This window comes from Cucurbita moschata, unplaced genomic scaffold, assembly GCF_002738365.1.
Source record: "Cucurbita moschata cultivar Rifu unplaced genomic scaffold, Cmos_1.0 Cmo_Scf00031, whole genome shotgun sequence".
NCBI classification, from domain to species: domain Eukaryota; kingdom Viridiplantae; phylum Streptophyta; class Magnoliopsida; order Cucurbitales; family Cucurbitaceae; genus Cucurbita; species Cucurbita moschata.
Window position 1 is genome coordinate 1,952,386 of NW_019268547.1, and position 24,778 is coordinate 1,977,163.

At 33.0% G+C, this 24,778-nt stretch overlaps 2 protein-coding genes across 3 annotated transcripts in view; both read right to left on the minus strand.

Annotated features, from left to right (window-relative positions):
- The window catches only part of LOC111464872 (vacuolar protein sorting-associated protein 24 homolog 1), a 3,817-nt gene extending 1,098 nt beyond the window's left edge, over window positions 1-2,719 (minus strand). The window contains exons 1-4 of one of the 2 annotated variants that reach the window (XM_023109138.1): window positions 2,412-2,719; window positions 2,151-2,227; window positions 1,643-1,745; window positions 447-568 (exon numbers count right to left, since the gene is read on the minus strand). In XM_023109138.1, the coding sequence (XP_022964906.1) occupies window positions 447-568; window positions 1,643-1,745; window positions 2,151-2,227; window positions 2,412-2,523 (414 nt within the window). In that variant the 5' untranslated portion in view covers window positions 2,524-2,719. Of the gene's footprint in view, window positions 1-446; window positions 569-1,642; window positions 1,746-2,145; window positions 2,230-2,411 lie in introns of those variants that run through there. The other variant, XM_023109139.1, reaches the window with a different exon arrangement.
- A 5,759-nt stretch (window positions 2,720-8,478) lies between these two features.
- On the minus strand, window positions 8,479-10,401 carry LOC111464871 (probable xyloglucan endotransglucosylase/hydrolase protein 32). The gene is made up of 4 exons (XM_023109137.1): window positions 10,189-10,401; window positions 9,508-9,608; window positions 9,221-9,438; window positions 8,479-9,146 (listed from the first exon to the last, which is right to left on the minus strand). The coding sequence occupies exons 1-4, from the start codon at window positions 10,388-10,390 to the stop codon at window positions 8,792-8,794; spliced, it is 876 nt and encodes a 291-aa protein (XP_022964905.1). The 5' UTR covers window positions 10,391-10,401; the 3' UTR covers window positions 8,479-8,791.
- Between the last annotated feature and the right edge of the window lie 14,377 nt (window positions 10,402-24,778).

Below are 24,778 nucleotides of genomic sequence, written 5' to 3' on the forward strand. Positions count from 1 at the left end.
CCCCCCCCCCATTCTACCAAATGAAAACAAACGAAAAAACCAGTTATAAGGAACCGGGATGGAGAAAATGTAACATCATTGTGACAAAACCAGTTAAAGAGTTTTCGCGGAAAAGGCATAGACTTAAACGAAACTCTTTGACAACATAGTTTATCATGCTATATCTTAGTGTAAATTGTCTAAATTTTTGCTTCCTATAGTCATACCTCTCATTATAAATTGAGAAGATCTCTTGTAAACATCATGGATAGTACATCCCTTTTATAAATTTCAAACATTAATGAAATTGTCTCTTATAAAAAAAATGTAGCCTAATTAAAAAAGGATTCTTATCTAAATGTAAAAAAGGAGCTAATTAAAATAATGTTCAACCAAGTCTACATCAGCTCTAAGTTCATAACCCGAACAGAGGTGAAAGAAATTGTTTCTATTCTTAAAAAAGAAACCTTAGTCATCTCCTTGCTAAACTCTCGCATTGTAGTTGCCATTTCTGGGGCCTTCATCAGATTATTAACAAGCTTCATAACTTCAGCACTCTTGGAAAGATGTCCAACTGTTCTCGCAATGGCTGCAAAATTGGCAGGCTTTCAAACAAAGGTATCTAGAAACGCAGACGTTTGATCATATTTGAAACTCTTAGAGAAAAAATAAATTGCACCTTAACATAGAAAATAACAATGGTAATGGATCAATGTTCATATTATGTTGCATTGCATTTCAATAAAAAAAGCAGAACACAAGAATCCCTTCCTCTTCACCTTCCCTCCCTATACTTTTAAATTTAATACCACCTAAAGCTTTGTAATTTGTACTGTTATATATAAGATATACTAAATTGAACCAAGAGACATCAATCATACAATATACTTCAATGAAGATGTGAAGAAAAAGTTGTTGAAATTGTCGAAAGATATTTCAATTCATGCCACATTGAAGAAGAATGAAGATTCATTGTTATAAATTTTGGGTGGATTACAATTTAAAGAAATTTAGAGTAATTGTATTTCATTAATGTATTTTAAGACTTTTTACTTATTTTACAATTACATTTACATAGTGGCTAATTATAGTCATAAAGTATACATAGTGGCTAATTAGGGTCATAAAGCATACATAGTGGCTAATTATGGTCGTAAAGTACGAATGTTACAAACTCTTGAAATGTCTAATGGAAGATCAAGGGTTCCATTTTGAGGCTATATAAAGCCATGTATGTTAACTTTGTAAGGGAGACTTGGAAAATGTAGTAAAATGAGCATTTGTGCTTTCCTTTAGCCAATGGCTGTAGTTTAGGTTACATGTAGAATCATTCAAGCTTGACATGATCAATCTTGCTTGTGGAGTGATTCGAATCTCAAGGCAAGAACTCAAACAAGTGTTCTTGCTTTGAGATATTCGATCAACAAGGTAATCCGAATCTTACTCCCCTTGTAGTGATTTCCTTATCATATATATATATATATATTTTTTGTTTACAATAAACTTAGTTACAGTAGAGCTAGTCATAATCATAATCATCAAACATCTACCCTGACTCAACAATGTAAGAAAATCTCCACATTTAATTAGGTTGTTGAAGCAGATAAGACAACAAAGAGACCTAAAAGTTTCTGCAAGTTTTAGAATATGAAAAACGGCATACCAATACTTTCGCCAAGGTGCATGGATATTGAATTAACCTGTGCCTTATTTTCGTGAAGACGGTTCACAGTTTTTCTAGACCTAACAATTTCTTTGGCCAGTGCCTGAAACACAAATACAGGGAAATTTTAAACAAGAAGAGATAGTACATAATTCCATGCAGAAACAATTAGGGATTAGGTCCAGTGTACTAAATTATAGATCATTTTTCCCCTAATCCACTGAGAATATAGATCATATCACACAAATAAGTGCCATTGTCCACATTCAAATGAACCCTAATGCTAGCAATTAAATAGGAACTCTCAATATCAAACTGAAACCAGCCATCTTAGCCAAAGTTCTCACTGGAACAAAATGTAATTCAGCAATGCAAATGATGAATGATAGAATCTCCCTCCCCCTACACCCCGAAGTGGATTAGGGAAAATTCCCCCTGGTTAGAATTTGTTTCTTTATTATGAAACTCCTAATCAGAAAGTTTAACACAAAGAAAGCTCTTAACATACCTTTGCAGAGACCATATCATTCCTCTTGGCAGCATCCTTAATGGCTTTCTGCACATTTTTCTCTTCTCTCTCTATATCTGGCCAAAACCAATCGAGAAAGAACAAATCAAATCAAATGAAAAACACATACATACTTACAGAATCCCTAAAGGTAGAAGATGAATCATTGCATGGTTACAATTTCAAGGCTGTAACGCACAAATGCATAAAAGATAACACGAATCAAAATGAAATTGAAAATACCAAAATACGATCCGTTACCTCGAATTTGACGTTCAAATTTGCGGCACTCTTGTCGGAGCCTACGCTGCCAATCCCTCAGCTGCTGCTGCGGATTTGGTTTGGGCTTCAAGACGTTCATCATTTTCTCCATTTCTCTCCTTTTCACTACCAGAAACTTCGAAAACCAAAGAATTCCGAACTTCCTCAAGATCAGTAGAATCGAAGTGAATAGAGCAGCCTCGAGAATCTTAGGATCAAAATCTGGAAAATGGAAATTAATCAGTCAAGATATAGTCGGGGTTGACGATTCCAAAATTTTCTTCTCTATGTGCGATTATCCGACAATATGAAAGAATCTATAGGCAGACGACATGTCGTCTAATAAACTTATTTAAAAAAAAAAATCATAGAAAATATGATTTATGTGTATTTAATAAATTAAAAACATATATTAGTTAAGAAATATTTTATGAAACTTCATATTTTTAAAAAATATATATATAATAAACAAAAAAAAAATTGAATTTTTGTTAAAATTTATGAATTTTGGAGATTTTTACTAAGTTTTTTTATATTAAAATTGGTGGGTTACTTTATCAACAATTGAAAAAAAAAATGGTAACAATTACAATAATTGTTAAAATGATATAACAATTATGGGTCGAATGCCTTTAAATTGGAGTAAGGCCTTTGAGTGATTCGATGCGCCCTTGTTACGAAATGGGCAAGGGTTGATTCTCCGTAAGGTATACATTAGATAGTGACTTACAAACGAATCCCTGGATGAATAAAGGGAGGATATAAAGGATTTGAACTTGACTTGAAAATGAACCAACATTCAAATTATTCTTTGATTTCGGTTCAACAAAGGTTTCCTGAGCTGGATGAGAAGAATTTCTCAGGTTCAGTTGTTCGAGTGCGAGTGTGTGACTCACTTATTGGGGTAGAGGTAGTGGTTTTTTTTTTCTTTAGTTGTGATGGGACCATGCATTTACTTATGAGATTTGTTAAATAGGCTTGCCTTAGTTGTCTGTACGACAGCTAGTTTTAGGACTTTTGACATAAAAAGTCGATCCAACTTGGTTTCACTCATTGCTCACGGAGTAACATACCAGGAAAAAAGTCCATCTTCCATTAGGGCCCACTTTCATTATCAAGGGTGGGGCAGAACGATATAGCTAGAATCTTCCCAGGGCAGTCTCGATGAGATAAGAATTCCATTTTTTAGTATACTTTGTTTGGGTTAGGTGAAGTTCAAAGGTAAAGCAAGATACCTCCACGATGAGAAAGCAATATAGCGGATGAAAGAGAGAGACAGATTGGTTATCAAGTCTCTTGATAAAATCGAATAAAAGAGAAGAATCATTCCCGATAAGAATGTTTTCGTCAACGTATAAAAGAAGGATGAGGCAACGACCATGACGTCGACAAACGAAATGTCAGAATCCCCACGAGTCCACTATAGCCGAAACCCTTTATCCAAAATCAAGCAATGAGAAACAAGCTAAATTTCGTCGAGCAGGGCCCCTTCTTAGCTTTTGGTGTCTGATTAGCCAGCGCGAAGCTAGGTGGTGCTATTATGGAGGGAGAAGGGTCGACTTTTGCTTCAAATGCTTTTTGTGATAGGTCTTTTTATTACCGATATAGACCTTACTAACTAGCCTCGTTCTATATCTAGGTCTCGATCTATATCACTAAGGTTAGTATATGAATCTTCCTACCTCTTTTATCTCATGTCTTGGATCTCTAATATAAATTAATTCTGATACCTAAATCTACTTCCCAAGAGCGATAACAACCTGAATCTAATGAGTTTGACAAACGAACCAAATGGTCATAAGCAAAAGCAGATGAAAAAAGTCTATGATAGAAAATCAACCATAAGTACATTTCTTCCCTAGAAAGCAAAAAGGGGATTCATTCTTACCAACCAGAAGCAAGCATAGCGCCGACATAGGATTCCACATCCGTATTATAAGTATAAAAAGGATTCATCGGCACCCTTCCCCTAAATTCAAAAATATATATAGAGAGAGAGGTTTTTGCTATGCCACCAAAATTGTGTAGTTAGAGTTATCCTTTATACTCAAGTGTTGTTCAAGCACAGAGGTCTCGACCTGGAATCAGATGATTCATTCTCTTATGGAAAGGAACTACAACCTGCCCCACTAAAACCCACCACTCCTTATACCACTCCGTACATGTAGAAAGAAAAAATAGACTCTATTCCCAAAAAAAAATTAATAAAAGTTATACTCTATTCAATTCTTTAAGTATTTCACACCAACTATCTCAAATGTTGGTAAACAAAGCCAACATAGTGACTAAGACTACATTTTTCTGATCATCATGGCTTCTTTTTCCCTTTTATCCAGCACTTAAAACTCTTTGGACCAACGTTCCATCTAATGATACTACTATTATATAGTTTACCCTTTTGAATGCTTTATTTTTTTATATAGTTAAGGTCAGACCAGATGAACATGATTACGTGTTAACATTTATGTTATCATATTCTAGTAAAGTTCACGATGTTTCTTTATGGTAACATTAAGCCTTAACGCTGAATTTCAATATGAAGTAGAAGAAAAAATTGCTTAGAAAATTGGGTGTAACCTAAGAAAAATATAAAATAAAATCGTAAAAAAATGGTAAAACGATCTTTCTTTGTCCGTTACTATTTAAGAGTAAGGTATTTACCCTAATGCAAACTTAAACGGCGAGGGAAGAAATAGGAAAAATGTATGAAAATCGTCTTCAATGTTTGGAATTGGCATGTCAGGAGCGTTCTTTGTCGAACATCTTTCATGAAAGTTGCTCCAAATGATGGATTTGATGGGTGAAATTAAATGTCTACTTTGAATATGTTTATCTTTTTCTATAATTAACAAAAGTGGGTGAAATTAATTTGGTCTCGATTTGATGGATTGGAACTATAAAGAAACCAGGTTGAATCGAGTTTTGTCAAATAAGATATGAAAATTGAAATTCATAAGTAGAAAGGATATCGAACTTACGTTGTTTAACTCAGAAAAATCAGAGCTTCTAGCAAGTGAAAAAGTAAGTCCCAGAAGGCGGGCATACTTCACTAAAGTAAGTAGCCGTTCAAACTTTCTCAAGTAATCTTTGTAGGGATGGTTACGGTATGTTTGCACCTTAGTTGATTATAATATGCATGATTAGTGGATGAAGATGCATTCTATGTTATGGAAAATTATGAAAATGCTCATAAGATAAGATTTCTATGATGCACGTTATTTTAAAGATTTCTACTGCACTAGAAAGGAGGATGAAATATTGTGATTTGTGCTCCGAGTGATTAATGAATATTATCTCCCCGTTGAGCTTACATGAATTTTTGTGGTATATTTCGTGCTTTAGGTACTTGATAGAATTATCTCCCTAACCAAGCATGCATAAATATATAGGATACCTTCATAGTTACTTACATTGAGTTAAGATTAGGACTCTAAAGTTAAGTTGGTTAACGATGATCTAGGCCAATACCCCTCTAGTGGACCAAGTACTTCAAGATAGTAAGCAACGATTAGGGCTTTAAGACCATAGTGCTCCTAAACTAAGAAAACTCAAGAAGTTAGTATAGAGGGTCTTGGAGAGGGTTCGCATTTTAAGCCGCCTAGACACCCTAGGAATCTAATAAAGCTCCAAGACTCCTAAGAATGACTAAGGTAGCTTTTTAGGCCGCTAGCATTATGAACAGTGTCATCAAAATCTTCATGACCCTTCACTCAGATACTCAGATAGTGTTATTAGAAATTTAAGTCGGATCTAATAATATCCCCTGCCAAGCGGTAGGCCCAAGGGAGCAATACTATCGAGCTAAGTCGAAGCCAGTTATAGTGCATTGAGGTGACCATGTGTCATCTTCTTGTGAAAATGGCTAAGAGTCCCTTGAACAGGGCCTTTGTGCTATAAACCCATCCTGAGACGGATGGCCGACGCACGAGGATTGCTCCCCCATACTCAGAGTGACTCTATGGCCTTATGGAAGTGTCCACCCATTAGTCTTCTATTCAGACCAATATGTGTCATACTCTCCTACTAGATTTTATTAAGGTAGCGCATCTTTCCAGGATGTTGGTGATTCATTACCTAAGTAAAACAAGCAACATGAGTCAAAGTAAAGAAACGTTGAGTAACTTACATGGCTTGGACTTTTTAGGATCCTAAGAAAATTTTGTGATGCTCTACTAGAATAAGGATGCGATAAGAGCCCACAAGTAAATTGTTTACTGGTCGAAGTAGAGAGTGTTCGTGAACTACACAATCATAAAGGGGTGATCCTAGGACGTGAGTCTCCAATATTGACTTCCAAATTTCACTACCCAAATGGAAAAAAAGTGAGAAATGGGTAGAAATAAATTTCCCTTTGGCAAGTGCAGGCTGCCATGAATGAACACATGTGAGTATCAAAGGGTAGAAAAACAGATAGGCTGTGGCATGTGCTGCTAGTGGACCATGCCCTCAGGACTTAGCCACCGGATACCCCGACAATATTGCTCATCATTCACACCCATATTATATTCTTAGCTTTAATGTGTGTGAAAGCTGGAAAGTGGAAGCCAAAAGCTTAGAATTTTTAATTAACAAGTTAGGAGATGGCTAATTAGTCAATAAGTAGGTGCCACTAGAATTTTGACTTCTTAATGTTTTTTTCCTAGTGAGAAGAATTATGTTTCGACGATATCGGAATCATGATTTAGGATTAATGAACTATTCGTTTTGATGTTTTGATCTTTTATTTTCGAGAGAGTTATGAAACCCCATAATTTTTTTAGTTTAATAATTTAGATGAGAGATTTGAACGTTTGATCTATAGAATAGCTTTAACTGAGTTAGATTCAGATTGTTAAGTATTAGAACCGTTTAATCAAGGTTAACTTCCTTCTAACACTACAACTATTTAATTTTCAATTCTTTAACACTTATAAAGTCAATTCGAACATATTCTTAATTTTCGGCTAACAAGTTTGAGGTAATTTTGTATCGGGTTTTCTTTGTTGTGCATCTACAAGTTGACGGGTAAGAAAGGGAAGAAGTATGATGCATTTGTGGTCCTGTTTTTAGTTCACGAGAGGACCAATTAAGCCAAAGACAATTTAGGCTCACGAGTGTTCCCTGTTTTTGCCTTGCAAACATAGAAACAAGCTTTAGGACAGCTTTTTCTTTTTCAATTTGTTGGGAATTCATAATCCCTCGAGTATTTTAGCTTAAAACCTTTGACTTCTTGATATTTAATCTATTACAGTTGAGTAAAAAATGGTATATAAATGAACCGAAAATTACATCCGAATGAGAGCGTACTACACATAGGATGACTAAGAAAGATTTAAAAGAATCGAAAGTTACTACCTATACACAAAATACATCTTTTTTTTCAGTGGCTCAATCATAGGAATTCTAAAGTTGAGCATGTTTTGCTTGAAGCAATTACATGTTCGATGATTTCCTGAAAATTTTCTTAGGATGCAAGAGAGAACAAACCATACGAGAAGAACTCGTGTTGGTTTATAGGGATTGTCTTCGCTCTTAAAAGTGAGAAGTGAGTAATATGATCATGCCGCAGAGGATGGAGGAGAATGTCGTGACAATCAAGTACCATATTCGAATTTTAAATCATTATCCAAATCATGGGTATAGGTAATTACACAAGCAAATCCTCGTTTTTTGAGAATTGAATGCATCCCTTGGCTTATGTTCTTTACGTAGCATTCACATCGAATGGTTCAAAGAGCCATTCGGTCTGAATGCTACTCTCATCAATCGTTAAAACTTCTATAAAATGTCAAACTAAGCAATAAAGTACTTCAGGTTTTCCCCTCCACCTCGGGTTTTCTGCAATCCCTTCTCCTGTTTGGCCCGGAGCAGTACCTTGACCAACCCTGAATCCAACAGAAGCAAGCCGGACAACCAACCGAGAAGAAAATAACTTAAAGATTGCCTTCAAATTTTTAAAGATTGGGAAACATGGATTACCAAATTAGGACACCAAACACTCACTTATTAGACCAAAAGTTACCTTAAATGTTTTTTGCTGTCATTAGTAGCAAAATTAGGTTATTTGATGAGACAACGACCAAAAATGTTTTCATAGAAATGGCATCTTTAAAGAATCCATGGGACCCAAAAGATGATTTCATTTATTCCATTGATAGTAAGCAAACAAAAAGAAACACAATCATAAAGCGATCCAATCCTTGGAAGGACTCGGAGGGCCTAACAACACAAACTTTCTCTTTCTTGACCTCTCTCTCAGATCCCCCAACTTTTTTCTTTACAAAATCAAATCATTTTTTCACTTTTTTCTTCTGTTTGATCCAAATAACAAACACCCAAACTATTATATTCTGTTTTTCAATGCCAAAAGGTAAAAAAAAAAAAAGTGATCTTTTTTTGGATCAACACTCAGGTGTTAAGGTATGATCCCTTCTTGGATCATGGCAATAGTTATACACCAAGTAATTGCTTTGCACCCACTCCATGGCCCTCTCCTGCTGCTGGCTCATCCAGCTGCCCGGTCCTCCGCTAAGCGGATGGCACGACGACGCCCCATCTGCAGCACAACCACCTAGCTTGAAGTTGTTGTATCGTCCGATAAACGGTTGATATTTGTAATCAGCCTTGTATTTTCCGTCCTCTGTCGCCCACGACGATGCATCCCATATCGACCCGTACACCCACATTGGCCTCACGGGGTATGTTGCTTCGGTTTTCTTCTCGTACCGCCTGATCGGTACGTCGTCTACCAAGAATCTACAACGTCATATGAATAAAAGTTATAGTCCGTTTGAAAGTACAAAGAATAAATGTGTAATTTTGAAACGTACATGATTTGTTCTCGAGTCCATAAAATGGCGTAATTGTGGAAATCTTGAGTTGGATCGAACCAGAGATGGAATCTCATTTCCCTTCCTATGATGTTTCCATCTCCACTCCCTCTCATAAACACATTGGTTTGTAGAACATATGGCTTATCCGACGTCGTTCCGAGGAATTCGATATCGATCTCGTCGTGGTTTCCGGGGTAATCTTCATTGTTGGATAGCTACCAAACCCAAAAGAAAAATAAGTAAATTCATCACTATGTTAAAGAGTAAATTTAATGAATACTTACATAAAAAGAAGTGATGACTCCGGCAGTGTAGCCAGGATGAAGCTTAATGGCAGCTCCAAAGTAGCCTGATTGGTATCGATTGAGGGATTTGAATCCACTGCCTGTTTAAGAAGGAAAAAAAGATAATTTATAGTTAAACTACCACTCAACTAAGTTACTACCATTCTTAACCAAATATCCTTTTAAAAGAGTGGGGAGACCTCTCCCTACCAAAAATGTTTTAAAAATGTTAAAGGAAAGCTCGGAAAGGAAGCCCAAAGAAGACAATATCAATTAGTGGTGGGCTTGAGCTATTATAAATAGTATCAAAACTAGACACCAGGCTATGTGCTAGTAAGAAGGTTGTGCCCTGAGTGGACAAGAGGCAGTGTGCCAAGAAGGACGCTGGGTTCCGAAGGGGAGTGGATTGGAGGATCCCACATCAATTGGAGAACGGAAGGAGTGCCAGCAAGGACGCTGAGCCCCGAAGGGGTGGATTGTGAGATCCCACATCAGTTGGGGAGGAGAACAAAAGACCCTTTAAAAGGGTGTGGAAACCTCTCCCTAGCAGACGTGTTTTAAAAACCTTGAGGGGAAGCCCGTAAGAGAAAACTCAAATATGACAATATCAGCTAGTGGTGGGCTTAGACTGTTACACTTACCGATCAACTCAAAAACTTAAGTGGATAGATTACAGTATACCTGATGAACTATCGAGCCAGATAGTTAAGGTTCCTTGGTCGACTTTTTGATGTTGCGAGCCCCATCGGTTTCGAAAGCCGTGATCGAAGGCAATGGATTGAACTTGGTTGCTTGGGAAGTAGCCAGGGGAGGGAGGATTCTGGCTAGAGATGAAAGAGAAGAAGAGAAAGAGAGAGAGAAGGATAAGAAAAGAATGAGGCATTTTTGAAGAGAGAAAAGTTTTGTTATTTTGTATGGAAAAGTGAAGGAATGGATTTGGTATAAATAGGAAGATTAGAGGACCCACATGAGAAAAAATTAAAAGATGATGAACTTTAGTTGATAGGGGAAGTTGGAAAATGAAATTATTGCAAATTTGGATCATAAAACTTTATAATGGATTTGTATTTTTATATGAAGGACATTTAGTTTTCTGTTTATCAACTGAAAGACCCAACCAGAGAGGACATGGAAAGGACAGTGAGTTAACTCAAAGACATGGAACTCCTTTGCTCCTGCTTGTGAACTTTGTTTTTTTAACTAGAAATTGTTTTGCTAACAGATATTGTCCGCTTTAGTCCGTTACGGACTACCGTTAACTTCATAGTTTTTAAAATGCGTATGATAGGGAGAGGTTTCTACACCTTTATAAGGAATGCTCTGTTCCCCTCTTCAACCAATGTGTGATCTCATAATCTACCCTCTTTGGAGTTCCAACGTCCTCGTTGGCACACTGATTGGTGTTTGGATCTGATATCATTTGTAATAGCCCAAGTCCATCGTTAGTAGATGTTGTCTGCTTTAGCCCGTCATGTACCGCCATTAGCCTCACGATTTTTAAACGTGTCTGCAAGGGAGAGGTTTCTACACCTTTGTAAGAAATGCTTTGTTCCCTTTCCAACCAATGTGAGATCTTACAAAAATTGTCGGCTACATTGTCTTAATTCGAGTGAATTTGGTAATAATGATTAGCCATCTACTTTCTTGGGTCATAGAATCGATATCTGGACCACAACTCACCCAAAAGTCAAATAGTAGTTCCAAATGAAAAGGAAGCAAGTCATTGAAAAGTAACCTTATGACATGTTAACCTAGCTAAGAAGTTATCACATATTTTATTGTTTTAATGTTCTATCACAAATGTTCTTTAACCAAACATGTGACATCGAGTAAAAAAAGGGTATATGAATGATCCAAAACGACATTTGAATGAGAGATATAATAACAAGGTACTCCTTTTTCGGGGTGACCCAATTATAAGAACACGAAAATTAAGCCTGACTTTCTTAGAACCACACTATGTTGGGTGATCTCTTGTAAATTTGTGTAGAAAGCATGCGAGTGAGGACAAAGTATGCTTAAAATACCTATATTAGTATACAGAGATGCAAAGGAATGTTAGGGACATCAAGTGCCGAATTCAAGTTCCAAATCTTGAGCATGGGGCTCATATCCAAATGAGAGCGATACTAAAGATAGGATGTGTAGAAAAGACTTAAATAAATTGATAGTCACTACGTATACCAACAAGATGCACCTCCCATTTTGGTAATTTAATCGTAGAAGCTCCTTTCTAAAGCCATCTTATATTGAGTAACCTCTTAAAAATTTACTTGAAAACATGCAAGTAAAGACAAAACACGTTAAAAGAATCCGCGTTGCTCTTGGGAATAGTTTTTACTCTCAGAAGCGAGAAGTAAGTAACATAACTATGTCGTAGGAGAATATCGAGGTCATCAGATACCGAATCCGAATTTTAGATATGAGAAATTGCATAACACATCGCAACAAAATCTTCATGGTCATTCGATTCAAGTTACTCCTCGGTTTCACCTAATACGATGTTATTTGACATCAGCTCGTTCAATCCACAGACAAAATCTCGATATAAACACAAGTAGTGTTTTCATGGAACAGTTTGAAGAATCGACATGAAATGATATGAAACCTAAAAAGATACCAATACTGTTTGAAAGCCATATACATAAAGATTCTTAGTTCATTAAACCATATTTAATAGTCTATGAATCATCTGGAAAAGTACTTTGCATGAGAGAAAAAAGGGTCAAAATTTGGTGCAGGAAATTAGCAAACAAACAGTGTGGGATGATCTCTTAAGGGCTTTGATAAGTCACATCTTTCATATATTTCATGCACCAAAAACAGCCATTTTTGTAGACCATATTTTTCCTTCGATGTGCTGAAGTTTGGGCGGCGGTGGTTGGGCCTCCTCGGCCGACAAGTCGGGTAGCTTCGGATCAAGAAATCGATTGATCCACAACCAGCCAAAGAAGAAAATGATTATAGAGATCCAAGTGGAATGAATATATATATCTTAAGGACCCACCTCCCTTTAATGTTCATAAAGACTTTTTGGAATTCTTTTTAATATTTTCGTTTAATGTGAACATAGCTCATAATCTCCTCCGACGTCGTCACGTTACTTATTTCGTGTTTCTACCGATGAACACGAGTTTTTTCAACATATTGATCACCATACATAGAACCGTTTCAAGCAAAACACACTTAACCTTAAAATTTTCATGATTGAGCCACTGACAAAAAAAAAAAATGTACTTTATTAATATAGGTGGTGACTTTGAGTTCTTTTAAATTTTTCTTAGTCATTCTATTCTCAAAATCGCTCTTGTTTGAGTATGGTCTTAGTTCATTCATGTACTTCTCTTTTACTCGGTTTTCACAACAATATTTACCATGAATTAGTTTTAAATGATTTTTTGTACACAATAGTCATGACATGCATATTGTAACAGTCTTATATTTTTACAATAATATGATACGCTCTCTTGATTTTGTTGAAGAACGTTTTTATTTTAATTTTATTTGGACTACGTTCGTATATCTGACACTCATATTTAATATGGAAGATAATCTATGTCTAGGATATAACCATTTAGAGGTATGTTCTAAGTGAATGTTCTAAAATAATCCAACTTTATGAACAAGGTTACTCTACTAACTATATATATATATTACTCACTATTGCCCATAGAAGCAAATGGGTCATGTTTTAATATGATTTGATGTTTTTCTTTTTTTTTTTGGTCCTATTAAGACATTGAATTTATATTCTAGATACGACTCCACAACAAACTTAGTCTAGGTTACCTCTAATCCACTATGAATGTATAAAATTCTTCAAATTCTCTTTATTATTAGTATTATATTTGTATTAATTTTTGTATGTTCAAATACAAATGTTGATTAAGTTGTTATGTTGTTGGTGTCAATCCATTGTACATATGGTCTAACATGTCTACAAAAAAAATTGACTGAATTAATAAAAATATCTTTAAATTTTGTCGTTTATCTAAAAATAACTGTGAACTTTCAAAAATTTCAATAATATCTTTAAACTTAAAAAAAAAATCTAAAAAATATTTGAAGTTTAAAGAAGAAAAAAAAAAATTAAGAAAGTTGATAGTTTGTTTAAAAAAATTTTATTAAAAAAATTTTAAAAATACCTTTTAACTTTCAACGGTATTTAAAAAAGTACTCTTAAATTTTTAAAAGTTTCATTAATATCCGTAAAAATATTTTAAACAATTAAAAAAAATATTTTTAATGTTAGTACCATATTTCAATAGTACTTATTAAATTTCAAAAGTTACTTTAAAAAGTTTGTTTTAAAAATAATTTATGAGGCGTTGATAGACCGTTTTTGTCTAAGTTAACATTAAAAATATTTCGAAATGCTACTTTTTTAATTTCATGGGTATTTTTTTAACATAGTAGTACCAACAAGAGTATTTTTAACTTTTTTTTTTTTTAGTTGAAAGGTATTAATGAAACTTTTGAAAAATGGTAATTTTGAAATACTACTAAAAATTCAATGATATTCTCGAACAAGGTATCAACTATTTCCATCTAAAACTAACGGTAATGATATTTTTGAGACTTTAGAAGTTGAAGATAGTATTGAAAGTTTTGAAAGTTTAAAGATATTTTTATTAATTTAGCCTAAAAATTTAATACGTCATCTCTATTTTAAGCTTTAATCTTCCCCTTAAATTATTACAAGTCCCACCCGTTGAAACTCAGAGAGTTGGAAGCTTGTCTACAACCTGTAGGACGACATAACATTTTTGTCAACTACCAATTATATGGATTGGATTCACCAAATATACAGATTGTCTCGTTTTTCAATTAACTACTAGAAAGACTTCCTTAATTTTTGCAATGCAAAGTTTATATCTATTAGACCTGTCGTTGCTTTGATGACTCTCAAATCACTTACGAAATCGTACTATAATTTAAACCATTAACCAAATTCTTCTTTTAAGATTACGATAGGTTCATGAGAAGTTAATAGTTTTGAATGTGGACTTTTCATTGAGTTGGTAGGGAAATTTCCTTTTCTAATATGTTTTTTTTAATGGAAATATTAGACAAATTAATCAATATGATTATCATAAATAGTACAAATGATCTAATTTAGGATATTATTTATATTAAGCAATTTATAAATTAAGTATTTAATTCTTATATTATTTCACCAACTCATTAAACTATTTGTTCATCAATTAAGTATTCAATTTAAATAAATGGATCATCTATTTCATATTTGTTTAATTTGTTCATCACTTTTTTTGATATTTTTATAATTTGTTCATCACTTTTTTCGTGTTATTATATTATTTTAATTTGAATCGATTATCAATCAGTGCCAATAAAATAAATATTTTTGATAACATCATTTATTCGTTGAAATATTGGGTTCCTTGTGGAAATAGGTGTGCTTTATATTAATTTTCTTTTGGCATGGTAGCTAAAGTATTCACTTAAGGACAACGTTAGTTGACTATGTTATAAAGGATAGAACACGATGATCGTTTGAAATAAACAACGTCAATGATTATAGATTTTAATATACGAAAGAAATAATATTTTGAATTAAGTTCATTCTGATTTTTAGTAAGTAAACTGAGTTTAATAGTCGTGTTAAAAAAACTTTTCTTTTGTGTGAAATGACCATCATATTTATCATGATGCTACGACGATCGTTATTTCCTCTGGGTGTCTTACAATAGCCCAAAGAAGCTATTTAGACCAACAGACCCCAAGGGGTTTGCGAGCTCGCCCGATGGACCTATGCTCACACGTGTGGGTCGTGTGTAGAGAAGTACTACACATCCAATTTGCTCGAACTAGGAAGCTGCCTAAGAGAAGATAATTTTAAATGATAGGTTCCATCATTCTATATGTATTTGCATTCTCTGACCCAATCGAACTTGTGTTAGGATAATTTTATTTTATTTATTTTGTAGCTCTTAGGTTAGATCCGGGCATCATTTTAGTCTTTTCTTTGATTTATTTATATTTCACATTGATTATTTTTTGTTGTTTTGTTTTAAGGCTTTTAATGTGAACAATTAAGTCCATGACATTGTTTTATAAATTATTTTAGATGAATGTTTCTGCATAAAACAATCATGTCATGCATATGGTAGCGACTCTATTTCAATAGAAAATTAGGGTTGTTACAATTCGTATCAGAGCTTTAGGTTATAGATTATGTAGATTAGCCTATGAGGTAGGCTTGACATGTCTCATGGTCCCACAACTGATGCTCCATGATCGTCAGGTATGCCTCACGAAAGATAATAAATTATATTATGATTTACCTTACATGGAACGTGAATGTTAATTGATGTATCATTGATCTTTAGATTTAACCAGGTTTGTACTGTGAATGGGAAGCTATGATTTTGCTAAGGAAGATCATATGTTTCAGTTAGACATCTCGAACAAAGTTATAATACCAATGTATACTGATGAGTAAGTAGTTTCAAATAAAATGATCAAAAAAGTTTGATAGACAACCATATCTTAAATTTGACAATTTCTATGGTCATAACGGAACCAACTAGTTATCCATTCAACATTTTTTTTTAATGAAGAATATTTAAAATTTATTTGCTTAAACTTTCTTTTTTTTTTCAAAAGTTAAATAAATATTCTTCAAAATAATTAGTTACAAGAATAGTGAAATTACAATTTCAAACTTGATTGATCAGTGAAAATAGGCATAGTTGTTTATTAAGCCACAAATTAAATATACATAATTTTATTTATTTAATAATATTAAAATGACATATAAAAGATTTGGTACGTGTCTTTATTAGGATTATATAAACCAAAGAAGATAAAGAAAACCAACAACTTGGATGCAAAATGTCGGGAAACAATTATATATTTATTATTTATTAAGATTTATTAAATATTTATAGAAAAAGTTTATACAATTATTAAGCATTTTTAAACATAAAGAAAATCTTAATAATTTAACTCGGTTATATTGGATGAAAGTCTCACACCGGTTAATTTAGGGAATGATCATGAGTTTATAATCAAGAAATACTCTCTCCATTAGTATGAGACCTTTTGGGAAGCCGAGAAGCCCAAAGCAAAGTCATGAGAACGTATGCTAAAAATGGACAATTTCATATCATTACGGAGAGTCGTGTCCATCTAACATGGTATCAGAGTCATATCCTAAACTTAGCTATGTCACTAGAATTCTCAAATGTCGAAGAAAGGACTTCAAAATAAAAAGGAGTCGAGACTTCTCGAAGGCAGGCATAGTAAAAAATGACTAACACTAGAATAAGGAGTCGAGCCTAACCTTTTTTAATACTTTGTTTTAAAAATACCCTCCAACTTTTAAAATGATTTAAAAAATATTATTAAAATTTAAAATTTTTTATTAATACTCTTCAAACTTCAAAAATACCTTTAAACTTTTTTAAAAAATTAAAAAATATATTTACGGTTAGAAATAAGTAACAATAAAACATTTGTAGATAATTCATAAGGTGTCAATAGACAATTTTTGTCCATAAAACGTTCGTAGATAATTCATAAAGTTAAAGGGTGTTAACGTTAATTTTAAAATTTTATGGGTATTTTTTAAACATAATACTAACCGTAAATATATTTTTTTTAAAAATGTCGAAGGTATTAATGAAAGTTTTTAAAGTTTAAGCAGGTTGTTTCCATCCAAAACCAATTCTAAGGTTTTTTTAGATTTTTTTTTAAAGTTAAAATGTATTTTTGAGACAAAGTGCAAAATTAAAAGGGTATTTTTAATAATTTAGCTATTAATATTAAATCTATTTTATATCTATTTTTATTATATATCACCAATTTTTCGATTCATTCTTAATATCGATATTAAACCTATAGATAAATAGAAACATCATGTCAGACAAAATTTCAAAACTTAAGTTCGAGTTCAAAATTTCTTAACTCAATCGACATAAAGCATATATCTTAATATAAGAAAAATTGAATCACTTATCTTACTAATCGTTAAATTAAGAATAATTTTTTTTTGTCTAATCGATCAAATTGTTGACTTCGAGAGTTTGATAATTCATGTTTTATCTCCTAAATTATGTTCAAATGCTCGAGCATAATAATTTGTTATTATTATTATTATTATTATTTTGTTTCTTTATATATAAATAAAAGTTAATTAGATAGACACGCAAAGAAAATAATAAATTTTCTTCGAATGAATATTTTCTTTTTTGTTTGGCATGGCATGTGTATAGTGTTTTATGTATTGGATATAATATTTAATGCCTAATTTATTTTTTAAAAAATAAATTCGAGCTCGAATATCTACAAAAACAAGATCGAATTATTGGAAATAAAATTATTATTAAATTGTTGCTTGTTTGAAATTAATTAAATTCATAAAAAAAAAAATAAATTGTCCCTTAGACCATGACAAGACGTGACATCTTGAAAAATTTTCAAATAATTAATTAGCATATACTTTTAAAATATAAGAATAAAATCAAAATATATTTCATTATTATTTTTTCAAACTAAAAATTAAAATTTGAGAAAATTCTACCATTTTTATTTAATCACCTCATTTATCTTAAATTTTCATTTTATTAAAGATAATTTCAGAAAGTGACAGAATATCTCTACAGTATAGCACGAGTCACATGTATCCCACAAAAATTTCCAAAGGTCACCCAATATAGAATATCCGCTGAAAATATAGGTGCATGTTATTGGTACAGGTGTGGTCCTTTTTTCTCGGGTGTTACATGTGTGATTCTGATTTATTTTGTAAACATGGATTAGTCGTATGATTATTTTGTAACCCAATTTTATATTATAAAAAATTCTAGAAAATTTTTTGATATTAAAAAAAAGCTAAATGATTCAGCAAAATCTTAGTCTGAACTCAAAAAATTTATGGATTTAACAAGTATTGTTTAAGTTGAAAACGAACAATTGAGTTGAGTAAAAAAAATATCACAACCCGACCCAACTTAATCCTCCAACACTACACTTGTTTTTGTTTACATATTTTTTTCCCACACTTTTTTAAAATTCAAAGTCTATAAGCTTAGGCCTCAAACATTGTAACAAAAGGCCCCAAACAAAAATGAGAAATTTCTGAAACGATTAGAAAAGAGAGGCAAAACAGTGGAAACTGACAGCCCAAATAACGCGCAAATGGCCCAAGCCCATTACCCCAGCCCGATCCAGAATCTGCGCCTCGACCTGTACCCGTCAGCCAACCCCTCACGTATAGTGCCCGTGTGTAGCTTTAGTTGCAGCTCGTCCATGCATTCGGCTCCGACATGGCTCGACATGTTCCGCTCGTCTCCCATTCAGCTTACCGGCTCGAGTTACACTATCTAGGTTTGTTTTCTATGTTTTGACCTCATTGAAGGCATTTAAGGTAAGTTGAACTCCCAATTTGCTCAAATTAAGTTCGGTTGAGCTAGAAGTTTGAATTAATGGATACCTTTAACTAAGTATGTTCATGTCAATTCCTGATAATCGCGTGGAGAAATATATGATAAGTCATGTTAGGCTATGTGATACTAGACTATGATAGGCTAGGTTGGGTAATGATATGCTACATTAAGTACTGATATGCTATGTTATGTCATATTACACTATGATAAGCTATGCTATACCATGATAAGCCACCTTGTGATATGATCATGCTATTATACATAAAAGTGATAACAAATTTGGATGCTTTGATGCATAAACCTCCATAAAACAAGACACGTGGAGAGCCCACATGGCACACACCATTCATACATCATACAAGTCATCCAACCAAAAGTCCACTTACTTGGTTGACCTAAGTCATCCAACCAAAAGTCCACTTACTTGGTTGACCTAAGTCGAAGTCACTAGGTTCTTTTAATGAGGCTTAAAGTTACTCTTTGAAATCTAAGGAGTTCCACCACCATAGTTTCAAATTTTATTATGGAAATTGGCTCACCTATTTGTCTAAATTAACTTAAACTTAAATCCAAGGTGAATCAATTAAGAAGTCATGTTAGAGTCGATAGAAAATGTATTGTTGCTCTAAACCGCGTAAGTGGTAGGAAACAGAGTAATTGTTGTGACTAGGTAAGCCAAAGGACCTCCTTTTTATATTAAAAGTCCAATTCTCAACTTTTTAATCTAACGAATTAAGGAAAAACTGTCCTTCTTGAATGGTTGACACATGTCGTCACTCTCGTTGCAGGCCAGGTTCCTCCACCCGCTAGTAGACACATGTCATTTATTTGTGCCAATGCATTCACCCATTCATCGACTGACCTCTCAGATTTTACAATCATAGCAATTTTTAATTCTTTTCTATTTTCTTTCGATTTTTGTATCTTTTTCTAATTAATTTGAGTCAAACTTGGTTCTTTCACTAATGTTATAAAGTTTTAATCTAGCTTTAAAAAAAAAAAATTATTTTTGTTCTATTTCGTTAATTATGGAGAGGTATAATCACATCCAAATTCTGTAAAACTAGAAAACTCAATGTTCTTGAGGCGTTAAACTTTGCTTGCTTTATAAAACTTGTGCAAGATCCTTATAAAAACAACATATTAAAATTTTAGAGCCTAACTTCTCACAAATTTCCCAAATCTAAAGAAAAACCAACAAATTTTTTTTTTTTAAATTCATACCTCTCGATCTTTCTCGTCTCTTGATGGATTTGGATGATTTAATAGTCCAGACCTATTCTCCAAATGGCTTTGAGATGGTTTTGTGAAGAAAGCTTGACTGAAATCAGACTCCTCATGGTCAAGTTCAAGTTCAAGGTCTCGTCTTGACTTGAGACACCTTCTAAAAGAGCAATTAAGTTTTTTTCTAAACACCATCTATTCTATTTACCAAATGAAAGAAGTAATAATCAAGGCAAATAAATTGAAGTAATTAATTCTCCTAAGGGCTCGTGTGTTACAAGATTTGACCTACCAAACAACGAAACTTATTGGAATAAGACTACTTGATCTAAAATGAAGGCAGTTATTAATAAAGTCATTGACCAAACTAAATGGTAACTAGAATAAAAGTTGCTATAGTATAATATTTGGTTGAGATTGTCTCAATTTTCTCTATTTTGGTACTTGGCAAAGATATGTGACACCTCTTATGCTTGCACGGAGACTATTAAGGGGTAACCAGTTAACCTTTTAACAGTAAACTTGTTTTGATTGGCTATAATCTATATGTGTATCCAATGATAGATAAGAGGATCATGCCCTAGATTATAATGATATGTGGTGCCATGAGGATACTATGAGCCAGGATGATAATGGGATCTCCAACTATCCTTTAGTTGTGAACCTGTTCATTCAAGTAAGGACAAGGGTGCATACAAGTATATAGTAATCGGCAGGCACCAGAGTTACTCACTCAAGATTATGATGATGTTATGATTACAATAATAGTAAAGAACTAATTAGATTATCCAGAAATTTCAAGTAACCCTAAAAGCTAAATGCTCCAAGGAGCTATAAGATGAGATTCGATGAATGAAATGAGCTCTAACAAGAGCTAGATTACTTCTAACAGGAGCTAGATTACTTCAAAACGAGCACAAGATGCTCCTCTATTTTACTTAACAATCAACTTATGTTTACCAAATCATATCGCATAAACACTGTTTATCGTGTAGTTATATCAAAGTCATTTCGTTACCAAAATATTAAGCAAAGTACGTTTTTTAAAGTTTGCCCACAACAAAGTGATTTGATATGAATAGATATAAGAGAGGACAAATGTTATAGAAAATAGAAAGAATCTCAATCTAAAGTAGTAAAAAGGATACAAAAGCACTTTTGAATAAAAGCACAAAAAGAAAAAGTTGTTAGGTGGATGAGTTATCGAGCAAATGAACAACTCAACTATGTACAAGTGTTTGTGGACAAGATGAGATGTTTACAATCACCAAAAACCAACATGACAAGACATGAGAATCTTAGCCAAAGGACATCTTATATCGTATGAATCAAAAAAACACACAAAAACCATCCAACACTAACCTCTGCCGTGTAGTGCGTTTCTAACCTTGTCTTCCATCATTCATCTTTTGTCCCTTCCATATGTTTTTCATCTAATCATACACTAACTTCCCATTTTATATTCATTTTAGTTAAAATAGTTTTTTAAAACTGGATTTAGTTTTTGAAATTCGACAATCAGTGGGCGGGCGAGAGGTGTCCACACACTTGTCTCCAACCGATGTGGGATATCACAATCCACTTCTTTTGGGGGCCAGCGAGAGGTTTCCATGTATTTATCTCAACCGATGTGGGAACACACAATCTACCCTTTGGGGGCCAGCGGGAGGTTTCCACGTATTTATCTCAACCGAAGTGGGATCACACAATCTACCCTTTGAGGGCCAGTGCCCTCGCTGGCACGCCACCCAGTGTCTAGCTCTGATATCATTTATAACAATCCAAGCCCACCGAATCTCACAATCTAGGCCCTTGGGGGCCAGCGTCCTCACTGGCACACCGCCTAGTGTCTAGCTCTGATATCATTTATAACAGCCCAAGCCCACCGAATCTCACAATCTACTCCCTTGAGGGCTAGCGTCCTTGTTGGCACACTGCTCCGTGTCTTAGCTTTGATATTATTTGTAACAGTCCAAGCCCACCGAATATTTCATTTCCCTCTCACAAATTTTTTAAGTCGGTTTATATAAACATAAAATTAGGCATGTTATATGCTAATCCAAACAAATACTCCATTGATTAAGAGATATATTATTGATGAATACATATTGACATCCCACAAGTTGAACTAAAAAAGACCTAGCATGTATGATTATGCAAAACTAGGACAATAAAAAAAATCATTCAATAACCAAGAATCAATATTACCGTCTTTAATAGCCAATAGAGATAGATCCAAAACTTTATTAGTTGATAAACATTAGAAATAAACTCAAAACTACAATCAAGCAAACAATGATGAACAGCTAGAACTGAAGAGCTAAATGGAATATAATTTTGAATTTACCTTAGCAAGAGAATGGTGCGGCTAAAGAAAGGTCGTTGAGGCCTTGTCTTCATGGAGTATATAGTCGTTTTATTGCTGATGCAGCATCATCAAGATTCTCAGGTTGAATTATTCAGCTTGTGAATCTTGAAGATGCTACTCCTGCAAATAACGCCTGCCCATTCTTCTCCTTCTTCTTCCACCTTTCTTCCAACCCTTTAGAACAAATCAAGAACAGATCCATAAAAAACCCACCAAAAAAAATTCAGATTTTCACTCAATTCTCCCAACCCATTTTCAAAAACCCCATTTTCAGTTCATATTTGATAGAAAGAATCAAAATTTCATTGAAAAAATACCCAAAAATCTCAAGCTAAAGAGCAAAAGAGGAAGGCTAAATCCAAACAAAAAAAACCCACAAAATTCAATTTTTAAAAAAGAAATAGAAGAAACCCTTTTTTTTTTTCTTTTAGATCAATAGAACAGAGAAATAAATATATAAAAAGAAAAAAAAAAAGAAAGAAAAAAAAAAAAAAAAAAGAAAGAAAAAAAAAAAAAGAAATATCTCTCTCTAAAATCACCAAGAGAGAGAGAGAGAGTGAGAGAGAAGGGCGTAAGATGGAGAGAAAGAGTCAGCCATATATACCCGTTTTTAATGCTGACGTGTCACCTACTCCAATTCTTATTGGCTGTTCAAAACTAATTTACGTTTTTTTCCTTTTTTTTTTTTTAATGCGAATGGTCAGAAATTTGCTGAGCTGTATCTTGCTCATATTCCTTAAAAAACCTAATTATTTTTTAATTTCTATTTTTTATTTATATATAATTATTTATTTATCATTCCAATGGCGCAATCCTCGTATTGACCAATTTATTTATTTAATTTTTTTTAGTTTCCTTGTTTTGTTTCAAGGTTTCCATCTTGTTTGAGTTTCTTCACATATTTTTTTAGTTTATATTTTATTCCCACAATATTAAATGAATTTTTTTTTATCAATAATTAACATTTTTAAAAAAATTCATATTCAAATTTTCATATCCTTAATATTACATTTTTTTTTTTTTTTTTTTTTTACATTTATCAATTGATCTATACTCGTGTTAACTATTTATCGGCTCGTGTGATTAGAACATATTCTTCCAATAATATTTATTTTTTTATTCTGAGTGAAGTCTAAATCTCGATATTTTTTGGTAAAAAATATATATGTAACCTAATTAGATTATATTCGGATCGGTAAATAGACTTTCAAATATTTTATAATAAGAAGAAGTTTCGTGGCACGTGATACTCCCAACTTGTTTGTTATAAAATAGTAGAGTAAATAAAGCTTTTTTTTTTTTTTTTTTAATGATTAAACTAAAGTAACCGTCCATTTGAAAAACACATAGAAAATGTTGGATTCTTGTGATTTTCTAAATCCCATGTTCCAAAATTTATAATATCAATATCACTATCTATCACTATTGTACACTAAAAAATGTGGTACAAAACCAACCATTTCTATTAGATATTATATCGTGTTGTGTGAATTATATTGCAACAGATTAGCTGGAATGAATACTATATATTTTAAAAGCACAAAAGTACTATCTTTTATCACTCGTAGGTTCAACCAAGCTTTCATTGAGAATCTTGAAAATCTTGTAACGTGAATACTGTGAAAGAAGCGATCTTTTTTATTAATATCAGTGGCACAGTTCAAACGTCACTTAGGAAGGAAAATGCTTATCTTTTAAGGTTTATGTTGATGCAACTTGGACTAAGCGTAAAAAAGCACTGTCTTTTATCACTCGTAGGTTCAACCAAGCTTTCATTGTGAATCTTAAAAATCCCGCAACGTGAACACTATAAAAGAAGCGATCTTTTGTGACTAATATTAGTTGCATAGTTCAAACAAACTTCATTCTTCCTAGAAGGATGCTAGATGTGAATATAATATAAATACTTAGTGTTTTATTTTATTTTATAGAAATATCTATTATATACTTTTTGAATTATCCATTGACATGACATTGACTTTTTATCAATATTAGTCTCGGTCATTTGTCCCACTTCCCTCTCCATTTTATCAAGTGGTCGTGCTAGAGACAAAAACAGTCATAGATAATTTTGTCGTATCTCTTTTTGTCCATTTATCTCTTGAATCAGAAATTTGATTCCTAAACCTTTTTAAATTGTACTTACAAAGGGCTTTGAAGTTAAAATATTAATATGAAAACAAAGGATTGAATGATAAACACGATTGTATTACATATTTATTGTATTACATATTTATAACATACTCAGTAAGTGATCTCACTATAAGGA

Bases quoted from the DNA above. Each gene is read 5' to 3' on its own strand.
- LOC111464871 (XM_023109137.1), bottom strand. From the start codon at position 10,390: ATGCCTCATTCTTTTCTTATCCTTCTCTCTCTCTTTCTCTTCTTCTCT. The intron at 9,609-10,188 runs GTATACTGTAAT...CTTCTTAAACAG, and splicing joins CTGGCTCGATAGTTCATCAG to GCAGTGGATTCAAATCCCTC. The intron at 9,147-9,220 runs GTACGTTTCAAA...ATGACGTTGTAG, and splicing joins TGGACTCGAGAACAAATCAT to ATTCTTGGTAGACGACGTAC.